Source organism: Syngnathoides biaculeatus, chromosome 14 (genome assembly GCF_019802595.1).
Source record: "Syngnathoides biaculeatus isolate LvHL_M chromosome 14, ASM1980259v1, whole genome shotgun sequence".
Taxonomy (NCBI): Eukaryota; Metazoa; Chordata; class Actinopteri; order Syngnathiformes; family Syngnathidae; genus Syngnathoides; species Syngnathoides biaculeatus.
Window position 1 is genome coordinate 13,655,254 of NC_084653.1, and position 24,765 is coordinate 13,680,018.

Genomic DNA, 24,765 nt, shown 5'->3' on the forward strand with positions numbered 1-24,765 from the left:
TAAGACAAATGTATGACGTGTGGAGTCTTATGCTCATGTGAGCTCAATATTGCCTCATGAGGAGTGCACTGGAATTACCAGACAAATTGGCCTCATCAGTGAAGAATGAAAAAAAAAAAAAAAGGCGAACATTTTCATATTTTTCATTTGTTGTGTTTAAGACCGGATGCGAAAAGAATGATTAAAAAACGTTTTTGCACAGTTAAAAGCATTCCGTTGCGGAAAAGAGCTGAGTGCTAGTTTGTGGACAGACTGGAGGTCCTCCATGAATGTGAAATGTATGTATTTATTCACAGTTTTTTTTATTTTTATCTTTAAAAAAACAACCAAAGTTGCCTGCAAACCAGACAAATGTTATTTGGAATAGGGAAAACATTGTAGGAGTCTGGTTAAGAACAACAGGTACGATGGAGTACTTCAGTATGATGATGTAATATGTACGTAGTTTGGTCGTCTTATCTAATACCCAATGCCGAAGGGAAAGTGCACACTAGTGCTTGTATGTGGACTTCAATGTTGAACTTGAATTTCTGGTGGTGTTTGTGACAATCACTTCTCAACCGCATCCATCCACATGCAGTAGTATTCACTTATAAACGGACATATTGTTTCCAAACCCGTATTAAAAAGTTAGCATGGATGAATGTCACAAATGTAAAGCACATACTTGCATCTTATTGTCATGGATTTTGTGTTGAAAGTAACACGAAGGAAATCCAAATGCAGTATTAAAGATTGCACTTTTTTTTTTTTGCTTGGTTTTGAATCATGGCTCAACGAGCTTTGAATTTGCATTGTGTCATATCCGCTTTTCCTTGTCAGTCAAGCATGGATTGTTGAGATTATAACGACATTCTAAAGTGGAGTGACTCGTAATATGCAAGTTTTTCAGAGAATCTGTTAGGAATACAAATCACAAATGTCATTCAAGTGAACCCCTGAAGATGAATGGCTCTTAAGTCGTAAACTTGGGAATATACTCATCAGTATTTTCGGGAAAACTAAAGACGTTCCACTTTCTTCACAAATGTGATCTATCTTGTTTTTTATTTATTTTTTACAGATTAATTAGACTTGACTGCTTTGAGTTTTTCCTAAGGTCGTCACCATTGTGTTGTCTCTTTCATTTTGCACTATTTATAAAGAGTCAATAAAGTGTTTTTGTGTGTGAATGAGCAGTATGCTGTCTTTTTTTTTCTTTCAAAAGAAGCATGTGGTGCGAAAATGTTTTCATCGTCAATGAACAAACCCGAGCGCAGTGAATATGGGTAACCTTTGGATAATTAACGGCCATGACTCATTCTCAGCTTTCTGTTTTCCTCCGCAGCTTACGACGCGAAGACGTCTTGGGCAGGAAGACGTGCAGCGGTGCCGCACTGATTGAGTCAAAAGGCCCAAATGTGGTTTGTGTCAAAGTTGACAAAGAATTTCACGGGAAGCACCTGAGTAATAGCTTACCTTCATTTTTGTTACTTTGTAGGGGAGGTATTTAGGTATTTGCAGTTTTATGGCTGCCGTTAAAGGGTTGGAGCAACAGTGGTGTTAGTTCAAAGATGTCAAACCTATCAAGATTTCTTGAAAGATAATACATAATATTCACTTGCAGCCAGGCTAAAGAAAAAAATGTTGAATGTAACAATGGGCTGCACTCTATATGTGTGAAATTTGGAACTTAAGCTCGATTTATACCAGTATTCATCTGAAGGCTGTGCCTTTCGTGAAATTGCTCCTGCACGTAGATAAAAAAATGACATGATCGACCACGGTGTCAGCCTTCAGCTACCTGTGACCTCGAACAGGATAATCTGTATCGAAAAACCGATGAATGGAAGGTGTAGAACTGCACCAAACTATCTGAGAAATAATTCTTGATAGAAATGCTTTAAATCCATTCGTCCATTTTCTACTGCTTCTACGGGTTGTGTCACGGGGTAAGTAGCTTCAGCAGGGATGCCCAGACTTCCCTTTCCCCCGCCACTTCTTCCAGCTCTTCCGGAGGGATCCTGAGGCGTTCCCTGGCCAACCGAGAGACCTAGTCTCTCCAGCGTGTCCTGGGTAAACCCCGGGGTCTCTTTCCGGTAGGACATGCCCGGATCACCTCACCAGGGAGGCGTCCGGAAGGCATCTGGATCAGATGCCCCAACCACCTCATCTGGCTCCTCTCAACGTGGAAATGCAGCGGCTCGACAATGAGCCCCTCCCGGATGACCAAGCTTCTCATCCGATCTCGAAGGGAGAGCCCGGACACCCTGCGGAGGAAACTCATTTCGGCCACTTGTATCCGGGATCTTCTTCTTTCGGTCACGACCCAGAGCTCGTGCCCGTAGGTGAGGGTAGGAACGTAGCTCGACTGGTAAATTGAGAGCTTCGCCTTTTGACTGAGCTCCCTCATTACCACGACGGACCAATACAAAATCTGCATCACTCCAGATGCTGCATCGATGTCCTCTGTCGATCTCCCGCTCCATTCTTCTTTCACCGTGAACAAGACCCCAAGATAATTGAACTCCTCCACTTGGGGCAGGATCTCATCCCTCACCTGGAGAGGGCACGCCACGTTTTTCCGACTGAGGACCATGGTCTCAGATTTGGAGGAGCTGATTCTCATCCCAGCCGTTTCACACTTGGCTGTGAACTCCTCTAGTGAGATTTGGAGATCACGGCTTGATGGAACCAACAGAACCACATCACCTGCAAAGAGCAGAGATGCGATGCTGAGGCTACCAAACTGGACACACTCTACAGCTCGGCTGCGCCTAGAGATTCTGTCCATAAAAGTTATGAACAAAATCAGTGACAAAGGGCAGTCTTGGCGGAGTGCAACTCTCACCAGAAACGAGTCCAACTTATTGCCGGACCAAACTCTGACAGCAGTCGTACAGGGACCGAACAGGGGGCTCGGTACCCCATACTCCCAAAGAACCCCCCACAATACTCTCCAAGGGAAACGGTCGAACGCCTTCTCCAAGTCCACAAAACATGTAGACTGGTTGGGCGAACTCCCACGCAGCCTCGAAGATCCTACCGAGGGTGCTTTAAATCCATTTGGATCATTAAACCAGCCAATGATTAACTTAAGCCAGCAAAAGTAATTCATTCCCCCAGTCTGAAAAAGTTGGTTTCTGCACAATAACTCACATGGCACAATGAATACATTTAAATTGTAGCTTTTATTTTCTTTGGGGAAACAGAGCTTTTCATATACTTATTTTCTTTGTATTATTTAAATACTGGAGATGAAGAAATTCATGTGTGGACTGTCCAAAGATAGAATAAACAGCTGGAAACTGCAATAAAGTGCAGTTTCGGCTGTGCAGATGTTCCTAAAAATGTGCATTTTGTAAACAAAAGAACAACAACTGCAGCTTTGATTTGCTCCCAAAAGAATATGCATGTGGTCAATCATCAACCCGGTCCAGTTTGCCGGTATGGGCCTTTGATCACAATGAATCCATGAATATTTTGGGGGCTCTTAATACAGAGAGTTGCCACGGGGGCCTCCCAATAAATCTTCCTTTTGATCAACCCTTTAAAACCGGTGAGTCTCTTTGCATGGAAGCCCATTGCTGCTAAACCCTTCTAAAGCCAACAGGATGTGTTCAGGTGTTTGTCACGCTTTTCTCGCTCCTGAGTCTTGGCGCATCAAATTGCAGAGACTGCAAAAAAAAAAAAAAAAAAAAAAGGGAGACAATGCCCATCTCAAGTGGAGGAATTGACGCCTTTCTTTTTTTTTTCTTCATCAGACCATGCACATCCTCAAGTATGCAAAGAAACTACTTGAGAAGACAAACCTACTAATACTATGGCACCAAGTAAGAAAAATATAAAGTACCTCATTTGGACTTTTAGTATGCTGATCAGCGTAAACAAAAGTGCGTGCCCATTTTCCCACTCCATACAAAACAATTGTAATTACTTTGGTTATGGGTGGTAGTATTGTTTGCACAAGGACATTGTAAATAGATTTGTTGCTAACCAAAACACCAGCACCTAATTCAGGGCGCATATGTAGTATAACAGCACACAACTTTGCTATGTAGGGTACATCATCATTATCATATAATATCATGATGAAAGCATAAACAAATATTAAATAAAATCCCAACTGATTATCAAATGTTGTGTACAGATCGCGACAGAGGTGTTTTTCTAGTTGAACTTGGTTTGATCAAATTTTGCTGATGCTGACATTATCACAGGCCAGCACTGAAATCCGATTGGTTACAGAAGTCATTTATGCTAACATGGTTTACGTGACATCAACCAGCGGTGCTGATGTTAAAGGTCCAACACAAAAAATAAAAAAAATGGAAAATCCGCTTACACAAAGTGGAGGCAGTGCAGCAAAGAGACTCACTGTGAAATGTTGGGAATCAACTAATTACAATTTTAGAATTCTTGTTCAAAAAATATAGGTGTTCATGTTTCGTACAGCTGAAATGGTCTTGTTGGCTCTGACCGCTCACCACTAACGATATCCATAACTTGATTTAGGAGGTTTTGTAGTTACGAGTGGTTTTGTTTTGTTTTTTTTTGGCTGATTTGGTGCTTTGTATTGGGAACCAAAATTCTGTTGGTTCAGTGTCATGTTTTTCAGACATCAGTTCCAAACGTACACAAAATTACGAATGTTATTATTCAGACCCAGTTTTCCTATGCAATGATTCAAATTGAAAAAAAAAAAATCCCCAAAACTAATTTCAAAACATTTATATTATTATTTATATATATATTAATGCAACCACTCAAGTTTAACAATACAGTACTCACTGGGGTGGATCAGCACAAAAAGCGCAACACTCACACTGGTGTTGTTGTGACTTTCGACTTGTAGTTTCACAAAAAAAAAAAAAATCGCATTAATTTTTTTATGTATAAAAAAATAGAGTTATTTTTCCTGTGCCAAACTCTTTCTCCTTTGCAAGTAAAATGAAGAGTTGCTCCCAAATGCCTTGCGGGCTGGGCTGTGATGCGCAGGTGCAGCCCCCCCCCGAGCGCCGCGCACGTCAGGTGACGTCGACATCCGTTTTGACGTGTTTCGCTTTCAGCCTCAGCGTACGCGAGCACGCATACATGCTCGAGCACGCCCCCACCTAACAGTCTGGTCCTGACGATGCTGCGAGTCTCCTTCAGCCTCCACCGCCGCCAGTTCACCATGAATCCTCCCGGTGGACGTCCAGTTCAGGCCGGCCCGGAGAGGAAGAAAAGCTCGCTCTGGTACAGACGCTCACTCAAGGGGAACAACGACCACCCGAGACAGCGACACAGCACCGACTCTCTGCCCAGAGCACCAAAGGTGAGACTTTATAACTTGTTAGCATTCAAGTTCCCCCCAAAAGTTGTCTTTTACGACCATCTCAAGTGGACTGAAGTAAAAAAAAAAAAAAATGCACTTTTATTGCGTGTTATGGATTAAACCACTTTTAATGATCTTGAAAAGTAAGGAGAAAGTACAAATTTGTGCTCAGTTGTGGAGCGTCGAAGTGAAAAGTCATCAGAATCATAATCAAGTTTGGTGAATACATCTTAGAAATTTGCTCAAGTACAGTAATGACGTATTCCCAGGGAGGGTTGACTTTACATGTAGTTTCTTGGAGTTGTAAAAGTAATTGACAGACTGCACGTAGAAATAAAAGTACAGATACTTCTTTCTTTTAAGAAAAGTACTGATTTGACCACTTGAATACAATTAAGAATGTGCACAGAAATGTACTTGGCCTAAACTGCCAAGCAAGGTATTAGCTCAGATTTCATATTACCTTCATAAAATGAATTTAATTGGTATTCTGGCTACTGATTTCAAAGTAAAATTGATATGAAATTAGCTCATGTCTTATCTGTATGAATTGTTCTAAAAGGAGTAGACTTGGCACCGATTTTATCGGCTTGACCGGAATCAGACTATAATATATTGAGGTATGTTCATGTACTTTTAATAGGATGCAGCTTGCAAGTAGGCAACGAAACGTTACATAGCTTAGCAAGCTAGTGCTAGGGCTCAAGGTTGTGTAAACATGCTGCTGTCTTGTTGAATACGTGATCTGACCAAAGCAGTGAATGAACATCGTGCCATTTTGTGATCGGTTATTGTTTTCTTTTTTTTTTTAATCCGGGGATCGGCCCCAAAATTCCCGATAGTGTGAAGCCTTATTATAAGCACAAGATCATCCCAGATTCAAGTGCTCAATTGGAATGTGAAGTTGTGGGCCAGAAGTGGGATTCATTTTGAATTTGTATCTGTTATGTAACACTTTTTTTTTTCTTCTCCAACACTGATCTTTTAACTTTATAGAGACCCTTAATATGATGCAGTTGCTGTTGTACAGGACATTAATATTGGGAAAGCTGAAGTTTTAATTTTGCAGTAGTTTTTGAATCATATGTGATCAGTGATGATCATCCATCCATCTTTTTTGATTATGCATTTCTTATTTTGCAGCCCAAACAATTCCTAATTGACTACTCTGATCCGCAGCGGTAAAAAGATTACACACAGAATGTTCTTTAAATGTTTCATTTTCTTTAACCCAACTTGTGTTATGTATAAACTGAAACTCTAAATTATATTTTTTTCCCCCTTTTGCGCAGAATCACAATTGTCCTGGAAAAAGAAGACAATGAAACATTTGGGTTTGAAGTTCAGGTACCTCTAATCCAGGATTCTTTTTGTGGGGAGCGGGGTCGTTTTTCTTGTATTATTTGTTGTAATATTTATAATGTGTTGTTAAAACTGCAGTTAGATGGGATAGGGTCCAGCACTCCTGTGACCCTTGTGAGGATAAGCAGCTAGGAAAATGGGATGGATGGATGGATGGATGGATTGATGGATGGATGGTGAAGTTTGGGTCAAAAGCCTAACAAGTGAATTTAACAAATACATCTCTTTCCTCAATGTACAACTTTTCGTCGAGAAAAGAAGTGTTGATTTAAAAAAATTGTACTGTCATTAAAAAAAAAAAAGCTTGAATAATGTTTTTTTTCTAAAAAAAAAAAAAGTGCAGGGATGTAAGACAAAAAGCAGTGGACAAACCATGTTTAGATGTGATGAAAATATCCATCCATTTTCTTTGCCGCTTATGCTCACGACGGCCGCGGGGCGTGCTGGAGCCTATTCCAGCTGTCATTGCGCAGGACGCGGGGTACACCCTGAACTGGTTGCCAGCCAATCGCAAGGCACATAGAGACAAACATTCACACTCACACCTGTGGGCAATTTAGAGTGTCCAATTAATGTTGCACGTTTTTGGGATGTGGGAGGAAACCGGAGTGCCCAGAGAAAACCCACACAGGCACGGGGAGAACATGCAAATTCCACACAGGTGTGGCCGGGATCGAACCCGGGTCCTCAGAACTGTGAGTCCGACGCTTTACCAGCTGAGCCACCATGCCGCCTTGATGAAAATAAATAAGAACAAAATTAAATCAATTTGTTTTAATGAAACAAAATGAAAAACATTTCCTTTATTAATATGACCTGTGTGACACAGTTGAAAAAAAATTAGAGAGTGAAAGTAAAAATGAACAATTGAGCAAATGTGGTTTCACAAGTGTGCACACCCTCTTATAAATTGGGTGGTGGCTATCACTAGAATTGAAGGAAATTGAACCACCGGTACTCTAAATAGCAGTCAATGTTCTCATAAAACCTTCAGGCATCTTCTAGAAACCAAACAAGGACAGCAAGAACAACAAAAGTCTGGAAACGCTTACTAGAACATTTTAACTTTATTTGTGGTTAATATTATAAATATATGTGCTGACTGGCATTTGGGAAATTTGAAACGTGATTGCTGAATTTCAAACAGAGCCACATGATAGCGACAGGAGGATGTGCACACTTCCGCAAACATTATTGCCATTGTTTATTTTCACGCCACCTCTTTATTTTTAGCAATAGCATTAAACAGCTGTCTTTTCTTGTTAGCCTTTTTTTTTTTTTTTTAAATGAAAGTTTTTGCCATTGCAGCCCCACACTCTGCAGCTTCGCAGCAGCTCTGCAGTGGAGGTGTGCACATTTGTGAGCAGCGTGGAGGACAACAGTGCTGCAGAGATTGCCGGCCTGACCACAGGTGAACAAGCTCACTTCCTCCTCCTCACTGCTTCTTGTAGCGTCGTGATAGTTGACTACAACGGCACATCCAATACATACACTGCTATGTGACATAGCAGATTAGTGGTTAGCATGTCCGCCTCACTGTTATGGGGTTCAGCGTTTGAATGTCAGCCTTCCCGGGTGGAGTGTGCATGTTCTCATATGTGGCTTATCTGCAGCTACACCGGCTTCGTCCAACATTCCCAAAACGTTCATGTTATGTTCATCCATCAATCCATTTTCTGAGCAGCTTATCCTCACGAGGGTCGCAGGAGTGCTGGAGCCTATCCCAGCTGTCATCGGGCAGGAGGCAGGGTACACCCTGAACTGGTTGCTAGCCAATCACTGGACACATCGAGACAAACAGCCACAGTCACAGTCACACCTAGGGGCAATTTCGAGTGTCCAAATAATGTTGCATGTTTTTGGGATGTGGGACGAAACTGGAGTGCCTGGAGAAAACCCACGCAGGCACGGGGAGAACATACAAACTCCACACTGGCAGGTCTGGGATTGAACATTGGACTTCAGAACTGTGAGGCCAACGCTTTCCAGCTGCTGGCACCGTGCCGCCGTGTTAGGTTAATTGAAGATTAAATAGGGGTGAATAAGAGTGCAGTTTTGTTTGTCTACAAGTGCCCTGTGATAGAATGGCGACCAGTCCAGGGTCTACCCAGCCTCTCGCCCCAAGTCAGCGTAGATAGCCTCCAGCTCACCTGTGACCCTTATGAGAGCTCTGGAAATTGGTTGTTTGGAAAGATGGACGTGACAGGCGATGCTGTTCCACTCCAGTCCTGACGATATCAGTAATGCTCATTACAAAGTGTTGGGTAGGATTTTATCAACGTAGCTTCATTTGCTGGATTTGGCTGGTCACGGCCCCACACGCCCTCGATGCAAGCAGACTGTAACTGCGATGCTAACTAACTAGGGTGAGAGACAGGATAAATTTGGTCCATGGTATACATATTGGACTCTTACCAACGTGCTGCGATAATCTCCATTTAGGATGTGTGAGAATGGCGTTCATCACATCTGATCATAAAGAAGGAGATGTTGGCAACAAAGATTTTTTATTCTCCCTGCTTTTCCAGCTGCTCAGGAACTACTGAGAAACTGCTAAGGTGCCATGATAACTTGCGCCAATTTCGCAGTGGGGGGGAACAAAATTTTGACATCAGGACAAAAACGTAATCATACTGTAGTTGTCAATTTAAAAAAAAAAAAATCACAATTTTTGCCAGGAATTGTTTTTCAGAGGTTAGTGTTTGATGTATTACTGGAATTCATTCGATGCAGCGGTGTGACTAATAACCAGGCCAGTGATATTTATTGCTTTACATTTTGCTTCCTGTCCTCTTACCTATCTTCGCACACCATCACAGGAGATGTCATCATCACCATCAATGGTGACAGCATTGAAGGATTCTCTCATCAGCACATCCTCGATTTGATAAGCGGATCAGGCAACAACTTAAAGTAAGTGATGGGGCAGTATTTTTTTCAATTATTTTTACATCTTAACTAGGAATGTCCGATCCAATACAGCAGCATTGAAATTTGGCCGATACTTGTCTGATCCTATGTCGCCAATAATCATACATACTTTCCCTGTTGTGTCGTATCGAATGTTAGAAAAGGCTTGATGAAGTGATATTACTCAAAACAGCGGCCCGGCTCCAACTGTTTTTGGAGCAGATTAGTAAAGAGGTCACAGGATAATCACTCATTCTCTTCTCTTTGAGAAGCATGCACTTTGCTGACTTTGATCAGAAGAGGTCAACCAATGCTCAAATTAGGCTCGTGTTTTCCATCCCAGGTTGGAGACTGTATGCGGTAGTGTGGTGAAATGGATCGAGCTGGAGAAGAGGGTGACCCAGCTTAAGGTGCGTTTCTCAGGCTTTGAGCAGGACAAAAGCAGCAGACCCGTCCGTAACTGCGGTGTTTTTTGTTTCCTGCACAGCAATCGTTGAGTGAGAAACTGGCGGAGCTGCAAGCGCTCACGTTACGGGAAGAACGTCTAATTCGAGGTGAGAGGCTTCGGCGCAGCTGTGAGAACCACAGCTCTTCCTTTTTCCCCAAGCACTATCATCTGTGAAACTATATGATGGGAATTCAAGCATGAACTACATAAGTACAATCAGCCCCCTTGTATTTGTAGTTTTTCCCTGTCAAGCAATATAACAAATCGTATAGGTGAAGAACAACTATAACTGCAGCTTACTAAAGAGCTGTGATGGTCTCCATGTCCATATTACACTGCTTTCAGGTGCCCGAGGCACGCCAACCAGAAGGAGCAGCACAATCTCCATTGAATTAAAGTAAAAAAAAAAAAAAACAAAGCAAAAACTAAGTCTTCACATTTATCATTACTGAATGTTTTTTTTACAAATTAAATCACGGTCCAAACATTTGTGTTGGTTTCTTTCGGGGGGAGGCTAAAATGGATACATGGAATTTCTATGCATTTCAACGACGAAAGATGATTTATGATGAGTGTTCATGGAACAAGACTCCAAAATTTAATTATTGGGATTCAAACTCCAATCCCAAGGCACAATTTTATAGGCGCTATTAGCTGCAGGGCTCAGCCTCTACCCCACACAAACAAATACAACGGAGTTCCCCTGAAAAACGAAGTGTCTAGCACATTTCCTGCTGCAAATTTTCCGTTTTGCTCACAGGGTTTGTCTTCCATCCGCAGGCACTTTGAAAGAAAGCAACCTCTCCACAGATTCCTCGGAGGTTCAGAACTCCCCGATGGGCCACCGCAGCCTCCGCTTTTCCAGCGACAGCAGTTACAGGGGCTTGATGATGGATGACAGCGATCAGGGCAGCGTGTTCGGGGACCTGAGCTCACCAAGCCCTTGCGGCGTCATCCAAGACGATAACTTCTTCTGCCGCAGGTATTCGTCCAGCTCCAGTCATCTCCATCACACCATCGGCCGCTCCAGCAGCTCCAGTTTAGCCAGTAGCAGCGGGAGCAGCGTCGGCTCGCAGTCTCCCACCTGGGATCGAGCGAGGGTCTCTTCTTTGTTTGGCACTCTGCCCAGAAAAGGCAAACGGACCAATGTTCGGAAAAACATCCTCAAGTTAATTCCCGGACTGCATCAGAGATCGGTTGAAGAAGAGGAGACCTAAGGGAGCTTCTCGTGAAGTAATTGTCATCATTTATAGCACGTGACAGTTTGCAACTTCAAACACAATTCAAGATTAGGCAGTTCACCTTAAGTGATGAAAAATGATGACGTGCAGATTCATCTTAAAGAGTGGTGCGAATAACAACTTGCCACACCGTAAAACAGTTTGTTTGAACGTGAAATACCCCACAAAAAACAAGGAAGAATTGTCACGTGTGCTCCTCCTGCTCCTAATGTATGTGGTGTACTCAAGATGATCAACACTGCACACCACGCACAACTCAGATTTCAACCAACAGTAGCGCTTGTCTCAGGAGAGTGCGGTGAAAGATCACTCACACCCCACCTACGCAGCAAAATAATTGCTCAGGATAATCTTTTACATACATCTGATTATTGGGCTGACCAACACAGTCTCTTCAGACAAACCAAAAATGGAATCCCTAAATTGATCTCTGAGAGACTGATTTCCAAGCAGATTGAGGATTCAAACTTCTGTACACCCCTGCCCCACACCAAATAATCGTACTCCTCTTACAGTGTGGTGTGTTTCAAATGATCCACATAGCACACCAAACACAATAATATCTCCATTGGCAATCATGAGAACTCCTCCCGAGAAGATCAGTCAAAGTTACTTTTCACAAAACCCAAACTCCTGGATAATCAGCAGGGATAATATTTTCAGGACATCCCATGATCGGGCTGACCAATAGCGCACCACACACATACAATATCTCTGTCCTCCTACTTCTACCTGACAATGAGACTTCTGAGCCAATGACAATTACGAGTCTCCTTCCCCAAAACATGTCTGTCGTACCAAGACCGACATGTAAGAATGACTTTGTAAGGGGGAGGGGGGGGAAAAAAAAAAAAAGCTCAGCTTGGTCCCGAGTATCAATATGTTTGTTTGTACCCAGACTTCCAGTGTTTTGAGTGTCACAACCAAAATGGCAACAGGGCAATGATAACAATTCCAGTGTTCCTGTTTCTACATAATGGTTATGTTATTATACACTTTAATCATCTGTGTTGGCTGTCTAAACTGGAGCGTTGGTGTTTTTCCGCACTTAGCACTCACCATGTCTGTGGATCTGGGGTGGGTGGCACAAAAGCATTATGAAAACTTCTGAGTGTGCATCGAATTTATCTTCACAAGCGTTCTCACGTTATATTCTACAGCATCCTACTAACGTGAATAAAACGAGTAAATGTGTTTCCTGCTTTGGTGGGAACGTGGTCACCGTACCGTATGCGTGTCTGCGCCACAAAGGTTGTGTTCACGTAGCAATGTGAAACGAGAGAAAACCAAATCAGGCTCCTGCACGCTATACGTACCCGCTTAGCTCAAAACAGGATGTGGGTTACTGCTTCTGCTTTCTATTCCAAAATGTATTTTCATACAATGTGAGCTTTTATTTATACATTTAACTTTCACAGACAAACATTTTTTTGGACAAGTGTTATTTTACTTTGCAAAAACTGTTGGAAGTATAGTGCGACCTGAAATCTATGTAAGATATTAAACTATTGTCATGTTTATTTGAATAATTATTTGACCATTTTGTTTATTTAAAATAAATCTCATGACCTGTGTTAAATGAATAAAACTACATGAAGATCCACAACTCAATTTAGCTTAGATTTTGGCACCCAAATAGCCTCTTTAATCAGTTCAACATAGTTCCTTGGCAGCAAAGCACTACAACGTTACTCAACTCACTGTAACACCAAAATGCCTGAAGATGGTGCCAAAGCATGAGATGAAGCTCCTCAATTCACTTCAACATAGTTCTGTGGCACTAGATGGCACTACATAAAGCTCCTCAACTCAGTCCAACGTTGTTCCTTTTCACCAAAATATAGAGCCAAAGCTTTAAATGGGCCTCAACACATTTCAACAGAGCTCTTTAGTACAAACATGTTAAAAGATGGTGCAAAATCTTCAATTCAACAGTTTCATGACAACAACATATTCATACTATACAGGGCTCTGGGCTAAGTACAAAAACAGCGAATAAGAGAGAAACAAAAATGAATATTCATTAGTTTTCACTAAAGGTTCACCGAATACTCCTTTAAATTTTCCCAAGAACGGTTCCGAGATGTCTAGAACGGCACAAATGAGCCAGTATACAGTAAGTGTAGTAAACCTATGGGTGAATGTTAATCCTGCCTGCAAACTTTGCAGAAAGACGACCGATCACCCAAGAAAGATTAGTGATTGGGTACAGCCACTTTCTATGCTGCGAAGCCGGAGTCACAAAGACGCTTTGTTGAGGCCAACAACAAAACCTCTGTTCGCTGGCGATCCGGCGCTCACAAACGATTACATCGGGGAGAGGACTGCCAAGCTTGACCCTGCACCACCAACTTTGAGTGCTAATTCAGAACAATTCACAGGACCGGTGATGACTTTGTATGTTTCACTCCTGACTGCGTCCGGACATTAACGCGATGGCAAGTCAAAGAATGTTACATTTCTGACTCAGCTGGTTAAAAAAGAAACTTTTCAAAGATGGAGCTGCAGGATAGCCCGGTGCTTCCAACGACAGTGGCTCACATAGGGGAGGAGGTTGTTATGGCATCCCAGGTCCTCGAGATCATTTGCGGATTCGCCCCCGAGACGAAGCGCCGCACCCCGGATAGAGACGCATGGTCGGTGGAGGAGGGAGACGACTCCGTCTTCTACAGCGATGAAGATCAAGCCGAGGAGCACAGCAGAGCGAAAAGATCTGCCGATCCGGGTAGGTGCGAGTTTTTAACAGCAAGACGGGTAGAACATTCCAAGTAAATTTGCAATGTTTTGTAAAAGTTTCCAATTCTGAAAACGCATGCGATTTTGCAGCCGTAGAAGCGTCCAATGTGAATTGTCAACGTTCGGAAACAAGTGAGGAGCCTCTCCTGAGCAAAATTCAAGAGGCCTGTGAGGAAATCCAGGGCGAAGAAAGCGAGCGTGACGAGCGAGCGCCTGTGATTGGCTCTGTGGAGCCTCGCTGGGCTCTTCGAAGTGAGCAAGAAAGGCCTGAGCACAGCGGAGCCTCATATCATGGTAAGCGTGCGTGTTACATTTACAGCATCTATTGTGATAGCAAGTTGAGGAAAAACACTTGAGAATGTATTCACTATCCATCCATTTTCTTTGCCGCTTATCCTCACGAGGGTCGCGGGGAGTGCTGGAGCCTATCCCAGCTGTCAATGGTCAGGAGGCAGGGTAGACCCTGAACTGGTTGCCACCCAATCGCAGGGCACATACAGACGAACAACCATTTGCACTCACAATTAAACCTAGGGACAATCTAGAGTGTCCAATTAAGGTTGCATGTTTTTTGGGAGGTGGGAGGAAACCGGAGTACCCGGAGAAAACCCACGTAGGCACGGGGAGAACATGCAAACTCCATACAGGCTGGGCCAGGATCAAACATGGGTCCTCGGAACTGTGAGGCCAACGCTTGACCAGCTGATCCACCGTGCCACCATCCTACTAGTATTTTATTATTAGTTTTTATCCGCTACCATATGACATAACTAAATTAAGGTGCACTAGTAGTCCAACCGTTCTACTACTTTCTGAAAATTCAGAGCACTAGGACGATTGTCAAAAGATGTTTTTTTCATTACTCCCTTTAACTGTTTGTTCACACTAGTTAAAATGACTCGAGCGCACAAGTAGAATAGTAGTATTTTGGGGTCCTTAAAAAATAAATGTAAATAAAAACATGGTAACTGTTGTAATTGAGTAACAAGATGTAAACTACATTTCCAAAGTAATCTTCTCAACACTGCTAGCAGGACAACTATGTTGTACTAGAACTAGATATTTTCTCATGACTTTTTGCACAAGAGGTACCTTACTAGTGATGTTTTTACCTCCTCTAATGTATGCAATGTCTGCGCACAAGTAAAAACATCAAAAACAAAACTACTAGTCAACATCTAATGCTTCACGAGTACAAGGAGCACACAGATGTCAACTAGTGCAGTTTTGCCTCTGAGATAAATGGTTCTACGAGCATCCCCTAGTGGTTTTAAGTGTGCTGAATTGTCTACGTCATGCAGCTGTAAAAAACAAAAAACAAAATATTCCGAGTTCAACAGTCATTCTTGTAGTGAGTCTGATTCCGTGTACTACGTCCTTCATTACATGTAATGGAGCAGACGAGCAGAAGAATGGACAGGCTCCAGCCCCTGAGTCACCTCCTGCGGAGAGCTTCCAGAACCAGGGCAGTTCAATTTCCGAGTCAGAGGAAGCCCTCAACGCCCGCCATCCCGACGCGTTCCCACGGGTCCCCGCCGTCCCCGGCCACTCCACCCTACCTCTCCCAAAGAAGTCCTCCGACGCCCTCGGATGCCACGACCACCTCGCCGCTTCGAAATACAACTCCGTATCATACCGCAAGATTCGCAGAGGGAACACCCGCAAGAAAATCGAGGAATTTGAGTTCATCATGATGAATTTGTGATTCAAACAAAAAGTTCTTATTAACGGCGGCTAGTTCTGCTCCCAATGAGTGATTTGAGTAGGATTGTGCACAAAACTAACTCATTCGCTGCCAGCCCTTTTCAAAGCAGACTTCCCCATCCAGTATTGCCAGCCATCTGCTTCAAGCATTTTGACTGATCTGTATTGTGTACTGATAACATAGGTACCTAACCGAAAAAAGAGAAATGGGTACTCTGTCGTTCCACCAAAAAGAAAAACGTTCTCACTTTTTCTGTCCTTTAATATTCAGCAACAGCAAACACCAAAAAGTGAAGAAAACAAAGCTCTCTGCAGGAGGGGAGACTTTGATACGAAAAAGAGTAAAACCAGAAAAACAAGTTGAGAAAGGGCTTTTGATGGCAACATTTTTTTTTTAAAGTACACAACTCAGGAACTTGCCGTGAGCTGAACTGACTCACTGGGTGGCTCCAGGTGAACATCAGTGGATTTTTGTCACACCAAGAATTCCTTGGTCTTTTCTCACCATTGCAAAACACACTTACGACCTTCTTGTACTGCCTACTTCAACGGGTCCTATAGTTCTGCCTTGCACCTGCATGGTCCTATGGAAACACGCTATACTACATGTGTTCATTCTACATAAAAGATGGTGCAAATGTGAAATAAACCACTTTTTAATCTTGATCTCTTTGTATTGTATTTTTATTTGCACGCTTTTCCTAAACAAAACAAAAGACAAAACAGCAGTTTGTTTTTAAACCACATGAGACCGTAAGTGAGAGGCGCTCTCGCCTCCAATCTTTTCAGGAAAATGCCTCCCTCTAGTGCCAAAGCCGGAATAGTACAAAAACGTAGCCACCGCACCGAGAGATGCAGGATTCAAAACCACAGAATACATCAAGTAAAAAAACTCATGTTTAAAAACGACAGCTTGGCTCGTCCCACGCTTTAAACAAATTGTATTCAATTGTCATTATTTATTCGCAGTGCGACATTCACAGGACACAAACCAGGGATATAATTCGTCTTAATTTTCACTATGCTACATATTGTGTGAAGTTTTTTGTAAAATGTGAAAAAGTCAACAGAAAATTGGGGTTTAAGTTTAAAGAAACTATCGTGTTATAAAGAAAACCCACATCTTTGTATAAAAAGCTCATGAAAACATTGCACATTTCCAATGTCTATGCTTTAAACATTTTATTTGCTCACTCGCTCTTCATAATTTGAGCATTTATTTGGTATTCCTCATAACCTTCATGTGAAGCTTACTAATACCCCTTGACCTCACTAGTAAAACAGTTCAGTGCACTACTAGAATGACTGTCTTACAAGTAATATTTTTCCCCACTATTGTATGAAATTTCTCCACATCAGCAGGAAAACTTTAGCGTACAAGTACAACTACATGTCACTAGTGACGCAACACTACTAGTAGCTATTTTGGTGCTACTAGTGTTTGACACATGCCAACTAGTTGGGGCTAATACTGTCACTTGTGCAGCCCAGTACTATATTATTAAGGTTTAATTGCACTTTAGTAGGCCAAAATTGGCACTCGGAGTGGAAAACATTACTAGTAAGAATCGTTCTTCTAGCGCACAGAATTGGACAAAGAGTGTAGGAGCACATGGGCTTTAATTTGGATGCACCGATAGCCGCTGTCAGTCGAAGGCCTCCTACGTTCCAATATGGAAAATTTCACATTTTTCCCACATATCAATAGTATTGGTCTATCCTCGCATGATCTGTTATTTTACGCATTATCAACACATTTTAAGGCGTCGAAAAATAGCTGGAGAAGAAATCTACCAACTCTTTCAAATGGCGAAATCTAAGTGTTGTAAAACTCTGCGTCTCCCTTCACTCTGCAGGGGCTGTGCAGCATTACGTTGCCTCAAGATTGAAACAACCATTAGACACATTTGAGTAAAGCCCGTTTTTTTTTTTTTTTTTTTTAGTTATTAAATAGCACCAGCCACGACGGTAATTTATTTCTGCCTACTCTATTTAGCTCATAATTGATTTTTTAAAAATGGCCTCTCTTATGTCTCTTAAGCCTTTGAAATGAGCATTTGGAGAGATGACGTAACCACAGTCGCTGGCTTTTGTGAAGTATTAAATGTTAAACTGTTATTGAACATTATTTTTGGCTGGTGTTTTATCGATGTTGGCACGCAATGATATACGACAATATGTTATAATACCAACTCGAATGATGACATGTTAGGAAGTTGCCATCTTTTTTTTTTTTTTAATTTCCTGAAAAGCAGTGATTTTAGAGCCGAGCCGAGAGAGGATTCTGCCCGACAGCGACAAAAATGTTGTACTGCACATTTACCAGAACGTCGTCGCTCCTCACACAGAGTAGTAGTTTGTAAACTCCCATTGCTGGAAGGGATTGCTGGCAACGCATGGGGCCAGATGAATCTTGTCAGCCTTCTGGGAAGCTTCCAGGCACACTTGTTGGGAGGACTTCGCAGATATCAAGTGCTCAGACTAGACAAATGTGGACAAAACAAACAAACAAAGATGACATGAGAGCAGTTATGAGTGTTGACAGTGAACGTTTGACCAGGAATGTAAGATGTTAGCAGAATATCAGTAATTAATCTCAATTAGATATCATAAAAATAATATGACAACCTGCATATATACATCTTCGCATCAAAGTCAAAATTGTATGCAAATCCTAACATTGGCGCTCATGAACATACTGATTCCAAGCATATAAATGTATCATCACTTCTTCAACAAACTGCAATGTTATTTTCAGTGTTGAAACACAAAATAGTTATTAGTATTCAAGAAGTCCGACAGTGAATATTTGGAGTCGAAATTCATTTGCTATAAAAGGTAAAATATTGGAATCAGAATTCGTCATATAAATCAACAGCATATTTGCAACAGGTTAAATATATACATTTTGTCTTGAAATTTAAACTAAAAGTAAAGGGCACACGCAACCCCCACAGCATGTCTGGTGAAGTTAATTAAAAACTTAAATAAAGAGCTTTCTCCCATTAAAAAAAAAAAAAAAGAAATGTTAGTCTTTTACAAACCTTACATTCAGACAAAAAGTGGAGGGAATTCACAGAGCAACATCTCTTATACAGTAAATGAAAAAAAAAGACAAACATAATAAATATTCGCTTGACGTTTACCCAATGAAAAATGGATAAATCTCTTTTAACGAGACTGTCAGGATAAAAAAAAAAAAAAACAAAAGACAGACTGTTGACTAATTCGGAAAGTGCTAACCAGCAATCATGCAGTCTGTCTGGAAATTCGTGTCTCCGCTTAAATAATCCAAAGTGCTGCACAGCCTCTGGTTGCACAGCGCTGACGGCACGCCCGGATCGCAGCACACCTACCAGTGGTGACTTGGAGGTTTTGTGCAGCCAGCGGAGCACAGGGCGGGTGCGGTCACACGGCTGGAAACTCAAACTGCCCTGAATGACGTTGGGTTCGAGGCACAGATCCCGCTGGCAGATGTGGTCCAGCCAGGTGTAGTTCAAGTGCTGACTCTGTAACATCCAAGAGAAACTGCAAGGTAGCAACTTCAAAGAGGAATTCTGTCAATCCGTCGGGAATTTACAGCATTGCAAGTTGGCTTCTAAATGGAACTTGGGGAAAATGCATTTGAACATAATCTTGACTCAAATAAGCACATTTCTGAGCTGAAAGTGAAAAGAGGAAAGGAGAGCAATTTCCACAGATGTTTGCATTTATGCGCAAATCCATTTTTACATGAAATTGTCCTCAATCTCATACCACAACAGAATGTTTTCAATGGGGAATATTTTGAAAATGCCTCAGCCAAACTTCCTTTGTATATTAACCGGAAACGTAGTGCATATTTCCCCCACAGCCCCCGCGTACTATACAAATGAAAGCTACCTGCTTGCTGAGGTCACACTTCTCAAAGGAGAGAACGCGATTTCGCACAGAAAGGCAGTTTCTTGAACCTCGATTGAAGACCTGGGTCAAACAGAAGCAGGCTTTTTGTTCTCGATTCAGGATTTTATGTCCGTACCGCAGAAGGTCGAGCGGATGAACTTACCAGGCCGTTAGCTTTGACTAAAGGAGCCTCCAACTCTGGATACACTTTGTCCAAGTACCACTTGAAGCTCTTGCATTTGAGCCGATCCCTTAGCTGGATCTGCTCGGTGAGGTTGCCGATGTCATGTTGGTTTTCCAGCAGGTGTTGGTAGCCGTGACCGTAGAAAAGCTCCTTGTACTCGTCCAGCCACACTTCGGCCACCCTCGCGAAGTTGCGCTGCACCGTCTTTTGCCTGTCCTGGGGGAAATTGTACGGGTTCTTCCCCCGGAAAATGTGGCCCACCCGGGAGCAGGGGATGATCTCAATTGTGCCGCCGCACATCCAGATCTGTTCAAGTAGACATTGCTTAGAGTACTGGGGGCAGTCATGATGAAAAAGGAATTTAGTGGTGCATCAAGATACATATGATAACTCCCGCTTTTCGAAATATGGCCGCCACTTGTATTTCAGCTACTTCCCCTACTTTGTGGGCGCTACCTTAAAGGAAATCTCCATGTTCTCCCCACCCCACACTTCCAGGCCTGGATCGTAGGCGCCAAGTTCATAGAAGTATTTTCTATCGATGGAGAAAAGCCCCCCGGCCATTACGGGGCACCTGTGAGATGGAAAGAAATCAAGGTGAGCGACGGCCGTGGAGAAAAGAAAAAAAAATAGTCGGCGTCTGAGAGTGTTGAGGAGCACCTGATGGGGTCGGCCACGGTCATATTCTTCTTCTTAACGTACTCGTCTGATAGGGTGTTCCAGCCAAAAACCAGAGGCCATTTGAAAATGCCTCTCTGGAAGTTGTCGACCAGTTTATAACTGAGGGGAAATGAAAAGAGCAGAGAACGGTGCAGTGAACAATTTGTAAATGTTTTTATTCCTTATATCTCGATACACACAACTATGGCCACAGGAAGAATGGAGGGCTTTTTGTCTTTTTTTTTTTTGTCTCCACTGCGATTGGCTGGCAACCAGTTCTACCAGTTCAGTTCTATCCCGCCTCCTGCCTGTTGACAGCTGGGATAGGCTCTAGCACTCCCCGCGACCCTAGTGAGGATAAGCAGCAAAGAAAATGGATGGATGGATCAACACGTTAGCAACTTTGTGTTTATGTGCTGTTGTAGTACACGTTGCACTTTAGCTTCCTAGTTAAGTATGAAATGATTCCAAACTTTGGACATTCACTGCGATTGGCTGGCAACCAGTTCAGGGTGTACCCCGCCTCCTCCCCGTTACAGCTGGGATAGGCTCCAGCACTTGTTGAGGATAAGCGGCGAAGAAAATGGATGGATGGACATTCAGTATTTTTTCCCTTTACCAACTCTTCCCAACTGGTGACATTGGGGCGCCTCGGATGGGCGTCGGCGGACCATCCTGGCCAACCATTTGACTCAAATACAGAAAATGGAAGGTGGATCAACGGTCTCACCTCATGTCATGGTCGTTGATGACTTCGATAACCGGACAGGGCACCTTCCTGCGATCCAGGTAGATGCGCTCCAGCAGGGGCTCCAGCCAACCCACGTTACATTCAACATGCGAGTCAAGGAAGGTGAGAACGTCACCTGAGAACACAGCAAACATCCTGTTACGTGACAGTAACCACACATGAAGCACATTATTACACAATGGTATGTTTACATTTGCCGGACAGCTGCTTCTTGTGTTTGATTGTGGCTCAAATGTCGACAGAGGGGCTGGGCAAAGTATGGCCCAGTCTAGGGTTGCCCATCAAGAATCAACTGGACCAACGAACAAGCAGCAAAAACCAACAAAGAACAACACTCACAAAGATGTGCTCATACCCAACAGTGGCAGTGACCAAAAATGTGTCTTAACTTTGTTAAAAGGAATGACCAATGAATGGCCTCAGTTCAAAACTTGAAATCAGATTACACTCTGCAAACGGTACTGCTTTTAAGATGTGTATTGTCGGCCATACTCCTTCCCCCTCCGAACCTCAGCCTACACCGCATGGAGCTTCAGTTAAGTCAACCCTGTCAATTCAGTGAGTGAAACAATAAAATACGTCGAAAGTTATCTTTTGCGTAAAAATCTTAAGTTCTGGTGAGTATCCTTTAAAAAAAAAATGCAAGCTTAAAACAGGAACTCAAGTTAAAACTTGCATATATAAATATTTTAAAAATACTATATCCTCTTCTTGTCCGTTTTTTTTAAACTTGTTTTCTGAAAATGTTCAAAAGATGATTCAGGCAATTATGCCATTCGCCTCATAAAATGAAAAATGCAGCACCAAACTTTGCCCACCCCGGTCAACAAAACAGCGGAGCCCAGACTTTTTTACCCAAAGATCTCCCTCTCAAGCAGCCAGCCTCTGGCAAGCCACCAACGACGGTGGGTTGGGGGAGAAATTAAGGTAAACTAGGAAAAAGAGTGTGGTGGTCCAGCGGTCGTTGTTAGAGAAAGTTCCGTGTGTTGTCTAAAAGAAACCAGTGGCTTCTTCTTTTCATTTTTTACAGTACCTATGTGAATTGTGCTATTGGATGGAACAACTAGTCATCCCTCACTCATTGAATCACATTGCAAAATGCCACAAACTGAATAGCTATATGTTATACTTTCAATTTGCATTGGATTTTTTTTTTTTTTGCGCTCAACGCAGAATATCTGCAAAGAGACTGCATCAGCGGTGCGCAACTGCACACGCGCACAGTTTAGAGGGAACATTGGCTGATGTCTTTTTTTTTGTGGGCATGCGGTCCCACGATCAACTAAAACTGCCTCGCGATCAACCGGTCGATGCATCGAGCACCCCTGGGCTAAAACATTTGTGATAAAAATGCATTTAAAGTAGTTAAAATTAGTGATAAATATTGAGTTATTTATCAATGAAAACATTTCAAATGACAATTGATAACTGTTCCTAAACTCAAGATGGCCAACCCAACACCAGAATGTACCTTTGGCAATAGCCGCTCCGGCCATCCGGGCCCTGATAAGCCCTTGGCGCTCCTCCAGGCGAACGATTCGGACCTTGGGGAATTTGGCCATGTACTTGTCAAGATTGCCTTTTAGGTAAGCTGAAAAAAATAAAAATGCGTACACACTTTCTATTCTGTTTACCATCGTAAGGGTCATGAGTGAAATATAGAAATATACTGCATCAACATATCAATTTCGGATATTTCCACATTTAGCGGTGAGTTGGAGGAACACGTCCTCAGTGTCACTGTGAAGTCAGAACGATGCTTTTACCTTTTTTGCTGAAGTCGTCCACAAGGATGATCTCCTTGAGGAGATGCGGCGGCGATCGATTGAGGACGCTGTGCACGGAGCGCAGAAGTGTGGACCACACCTCGTCCACGAAGCAGAAGATGACGCTGGTGGATGGCAGGTCATTGTGGACAACATTGCGGGCACAGCTGAAAGGACAAGACACGGGCCATTGTGAGAGGAGTTTTTGGGGTTGGCGGATGGGCGTGACTTACGTGTCGGGCCTGGTGTCGGGAATGGCGCGGTCCAGTGGGATCTGGTCGCTCAGGTAGACGTTAAAATAGCCCTCGTTCCACCTCTGTTTGGACAGCACCTCCTTATCTCTGGGAACTACCGCCGCCTGGCCGAACTGGCCGACGGCGTTGGGGTTTCTGGGGGCGGCGGTCAGGTCGAGGGAAAGCACTCGGTGGACACCTGCCTTGACGGCAAGGGTGTCATTCATATGGACTATTATTGAGTTATTTCCCACCATCCCCCCAATTTTTTTCCCCTTCTTCACCGAAGAAACGTTGTGCGCTCCTTGAATGGGAAGCTTTTCATTTTGTTTCTCCTTCTTCACCAAAGATGCGTTGTTGGTTCCTTGATTGTGGACTTCTTTCATTTGTTTCTCCTTCTTCACTAAAGACACATTGTTGGCTCCTTGAATGGGAAGCTTTTCAATTTGTTTCTCCTTCACCAAGGACCCATTGTTGGTTCCTTGAGTCTGAAGTTCTTTGATTTGTTTCTCCTTCTTCACAGGAGACTTGTGTGTTGCTTGAACGGGAAGTTTTTCAGGCATGTCCTGCTGCGGCTTGGACGCTTGAACGCTGGCATTTGAAGCGGTCTCCTCAGGTTCCCTTCTCTCCCTCTCAACACTGCGTCTCAGTGCAACTGAGTCATTATTTATTGTGTTGTTTTGGGAAAGTGATGCATCAGTCACAAATAATTTCACAGGCTTTTTAGCAACTGCATGTAGCTGACCCTCACCAGGCTCTGGTTGGAGGTTGTTTTTGTCCTGTCCTGCCATCCGCTCCTTCCTCTTCTGGGTTCTGAAGAGTCTGACAGGTTTGAGGTCCGAACTGTCCAAAACTTGCTGCTGGGCGATCTCCTGCTCCCGAACCGTTCTTTCATTCACTAGCCGACTGTTGGCGTCGCCGATGGAGAGGCGCAGGACGGCCATGTCCAGCAGGAGCCAAATGACAGAAGCCACGAACACGAAGCCCAGGACCCTCCCGCTTCCCCGCAGGTACCTTAAAAACCTCATCATACTCCCCACCGTAATTAAAAAAAAAAAAAGCACAAGATGTCAAAGTATCACATTGAGTGGTCGGCTACTACGTTCAAGGTTGAAGTTTCTTTTCAACGGAGCTGCATGGTGCCTGCGTGGCATGCTACAAATCTCACGTTGGACGTGACCGCAGTGTAATTATAGTCGCGCAAATTCACAATGTCACCGTAACAACTTATTCCGCATGACCGCGTCCCGAGCGTCGCTACCCACCGATACGATCACGACGCACAAACTTCCTCGCACACTCACTCCTCACTGACGTTTCTCACGGCGCCGAGAAGAAGTGTCGTCCCCAGGAAGAGCAACTCTGATTGGACTAAGAAGGAAAAAGAAAAAAAAAAAAAAGAACAAAAAAAAAAAAAACAAGGCCTCCAAGTAACATCAAGTTAGACAAATGGATCGCAAGAGAAAACCTGAGGCCTCGAATTCCAAAATAAAAGTCCTTTCGGGAATCTACAGGAAAAAGGTGAGGGATTTCAAAATAAAACGGACCTGGCGTGCTGCCAGTACTTCAAACTTTTTTTTTTTTCCTTTTTT

General features: G+C 43.0%; 3 protein-coding genes across 4 annotated transcripts; 2 read left to right on the top strand and 1 right to left on the bottom strand.

Annotated features, from left to right (window-relative positions):
• Positions 1-4,797: 4,797 nt before the first annotated feature.
• cytip (cytohesin 1 interacting protein) lies at positions 4,798-12,756 on the top strand. Its single transcript, XM_061841559.1, has 8 exons — positions 4,798-5,296; positions 6,440-6,477; positions 6,589-6,643; positions 7,967-8,069; positions 9,478-9,571; positions 9,912-9,978; positions 10,056-10,122; positions 10,797-12,756. The coding sequence occupies exons 1-8, from the start codon at positions 5,114-5,116 to the stop codon at positions 11,231-11,233; spliced, it is 1,044 nt and encodes a 347-aa protein (XP_061697543.1). The 5' UTR covers positions 4,798-5,113; the 3' UTR covers positions 11,234-12,756.
• A 188-nt stretch (positions 12,757-12,944) lies between these two features.
• On the top strand, positions 12,945-16,242 carry LOC133512188 (ermin-like). Its single transcript, XM_061841560.1, has 3 exons — positions 12,945-13,982; positions 14,084-14,287; positions 15,394-16,242. Exons 1-3 carry the CDS (start codon positions 13,754-13,756, stop codon positions 15,696-15,698), a joined length of 738 nt encoding a protein of 245 aa, XP_061697544.1. The 5' UTR covers positions 12,945-13,753; the 3' UTR covers positions 15,699-16,242.
• Positions 16,243-16,382: 140 nt separating this feature from the next.
• Positions 16,383-24,552, bottom strand: LOC133512186 (polypeptide N-acetylgalactosaminyltransferase 5). Of its 2 annotated transcripts, XM_061841558.1 has the most exons (11): positions 23,925-24,552; positions 23,174-23,828; positions 22,941-23,107; positions 22,646-22,765; positions 21,154-21,289; positions 20,424-20,543; positions 20,220-20,337; positions 19,743-20,069; positions 19,580-19,660; positions 19,054-19,206; positions 16,383-18,178 (listed from the first exon to the last, which is right to left on the bottom strand). In XM_061841558.1, exons 1-11 carry the CDS (start codon positions 24,202-24,204, stop codon positions 18,038-18,040), a joined length of 2,298 nt encoding a protein of 765 aa, XP_061697542.1. In that variant the 5' UTR covers positions 24,205-24,552; the 3' UTR covers positions 16,383-18,037. The 2 variants fall into 2 exon arrangements, with proteins under 2 accessions (XP_061697542.1, XP_061697541.1); XM_061841557.1 differs by having other exon boundaries at positions 16,384-18,178; positions 23,174-24,552.
• Positions 24,553-24,765: the final 213 nt, after the last annotated feature.

What these genes read in the sequence shown, in the direction of transcription:
- cytip (XM_061841559.1), top strand. Translation starts at nt 5,114, where the DNA reads ATGCTGCGAGTCTCCTTCAGCCTCCACCGCCGCCAGTTCACCATGAAT. An exon ending in CATTTGGGTTTGAAGTTCAG is followed by an intron (nt 6,644 to 7,966) that starts GTACCTCTAATC and finishes TTGCCATTGCAG; the next exon opens with CCCCACACTCTGCAGCTTCG. An exon ending in GGATCAGGCAACAACTTAAA is followed by an intron (nt 9,572 to 9,911) that starts GTAAGTGATGGG and finishes TTTCCATCCCAG; the next exon opens with GTTGGAGACTGTATGCGGTA.
- LOC133512188 (XM_061841560.1), top strand. Translation starts at nt 13,754, where the DNA reads ATGGAGCTGCAGGATAGCCCGGTGCTTCCAACGACAGTGGCTCACATA. An exon ending in GAAAAGATCTGCCGATCCGG is followed by an intron (nt 13,983 to 14,083) that starts GTAGGTGCGAGT and finishes GCGATTTTGCAG; the next exon opens with CCGTAGAAGCGTCCAATGTG. An exon ending in CAGCGGAGCCTCATATCATG is followed by an intron (nt 14,288 to 15,393) that starts GTAAGCGTGCGT and finishes GTAATGGAGCAG; the next exon opens with ACGAGCAGAAGAATGGACAG.
- LOC133512186 (XM_061841557.1), bottom strand. Translation starts at nt 24,204, where the DNA reads ATGATGAGGTTTTTAAGGTACCTGCGGGGAAGCGGGAGGGTCCTGGGC. An exon ending in CCCGACACCAGGCCCGACAC is followed by an intron (nt 23,108 to 23,173) that starts GTAAGTCACGCC and finishes TTGTCCTTTCAG; the next exon opens with CTGTGCCCGCAATGTTGTCC. An exon ending in ACCGTGGCCGACCCCATCAG is followed by an intron (nt 20,338 to 20,423) that starts GTGCTCCTCAAC and finishes TCCATCTCACAG; the next exon opens with GTGCCCCGTAATGGCCGGGG.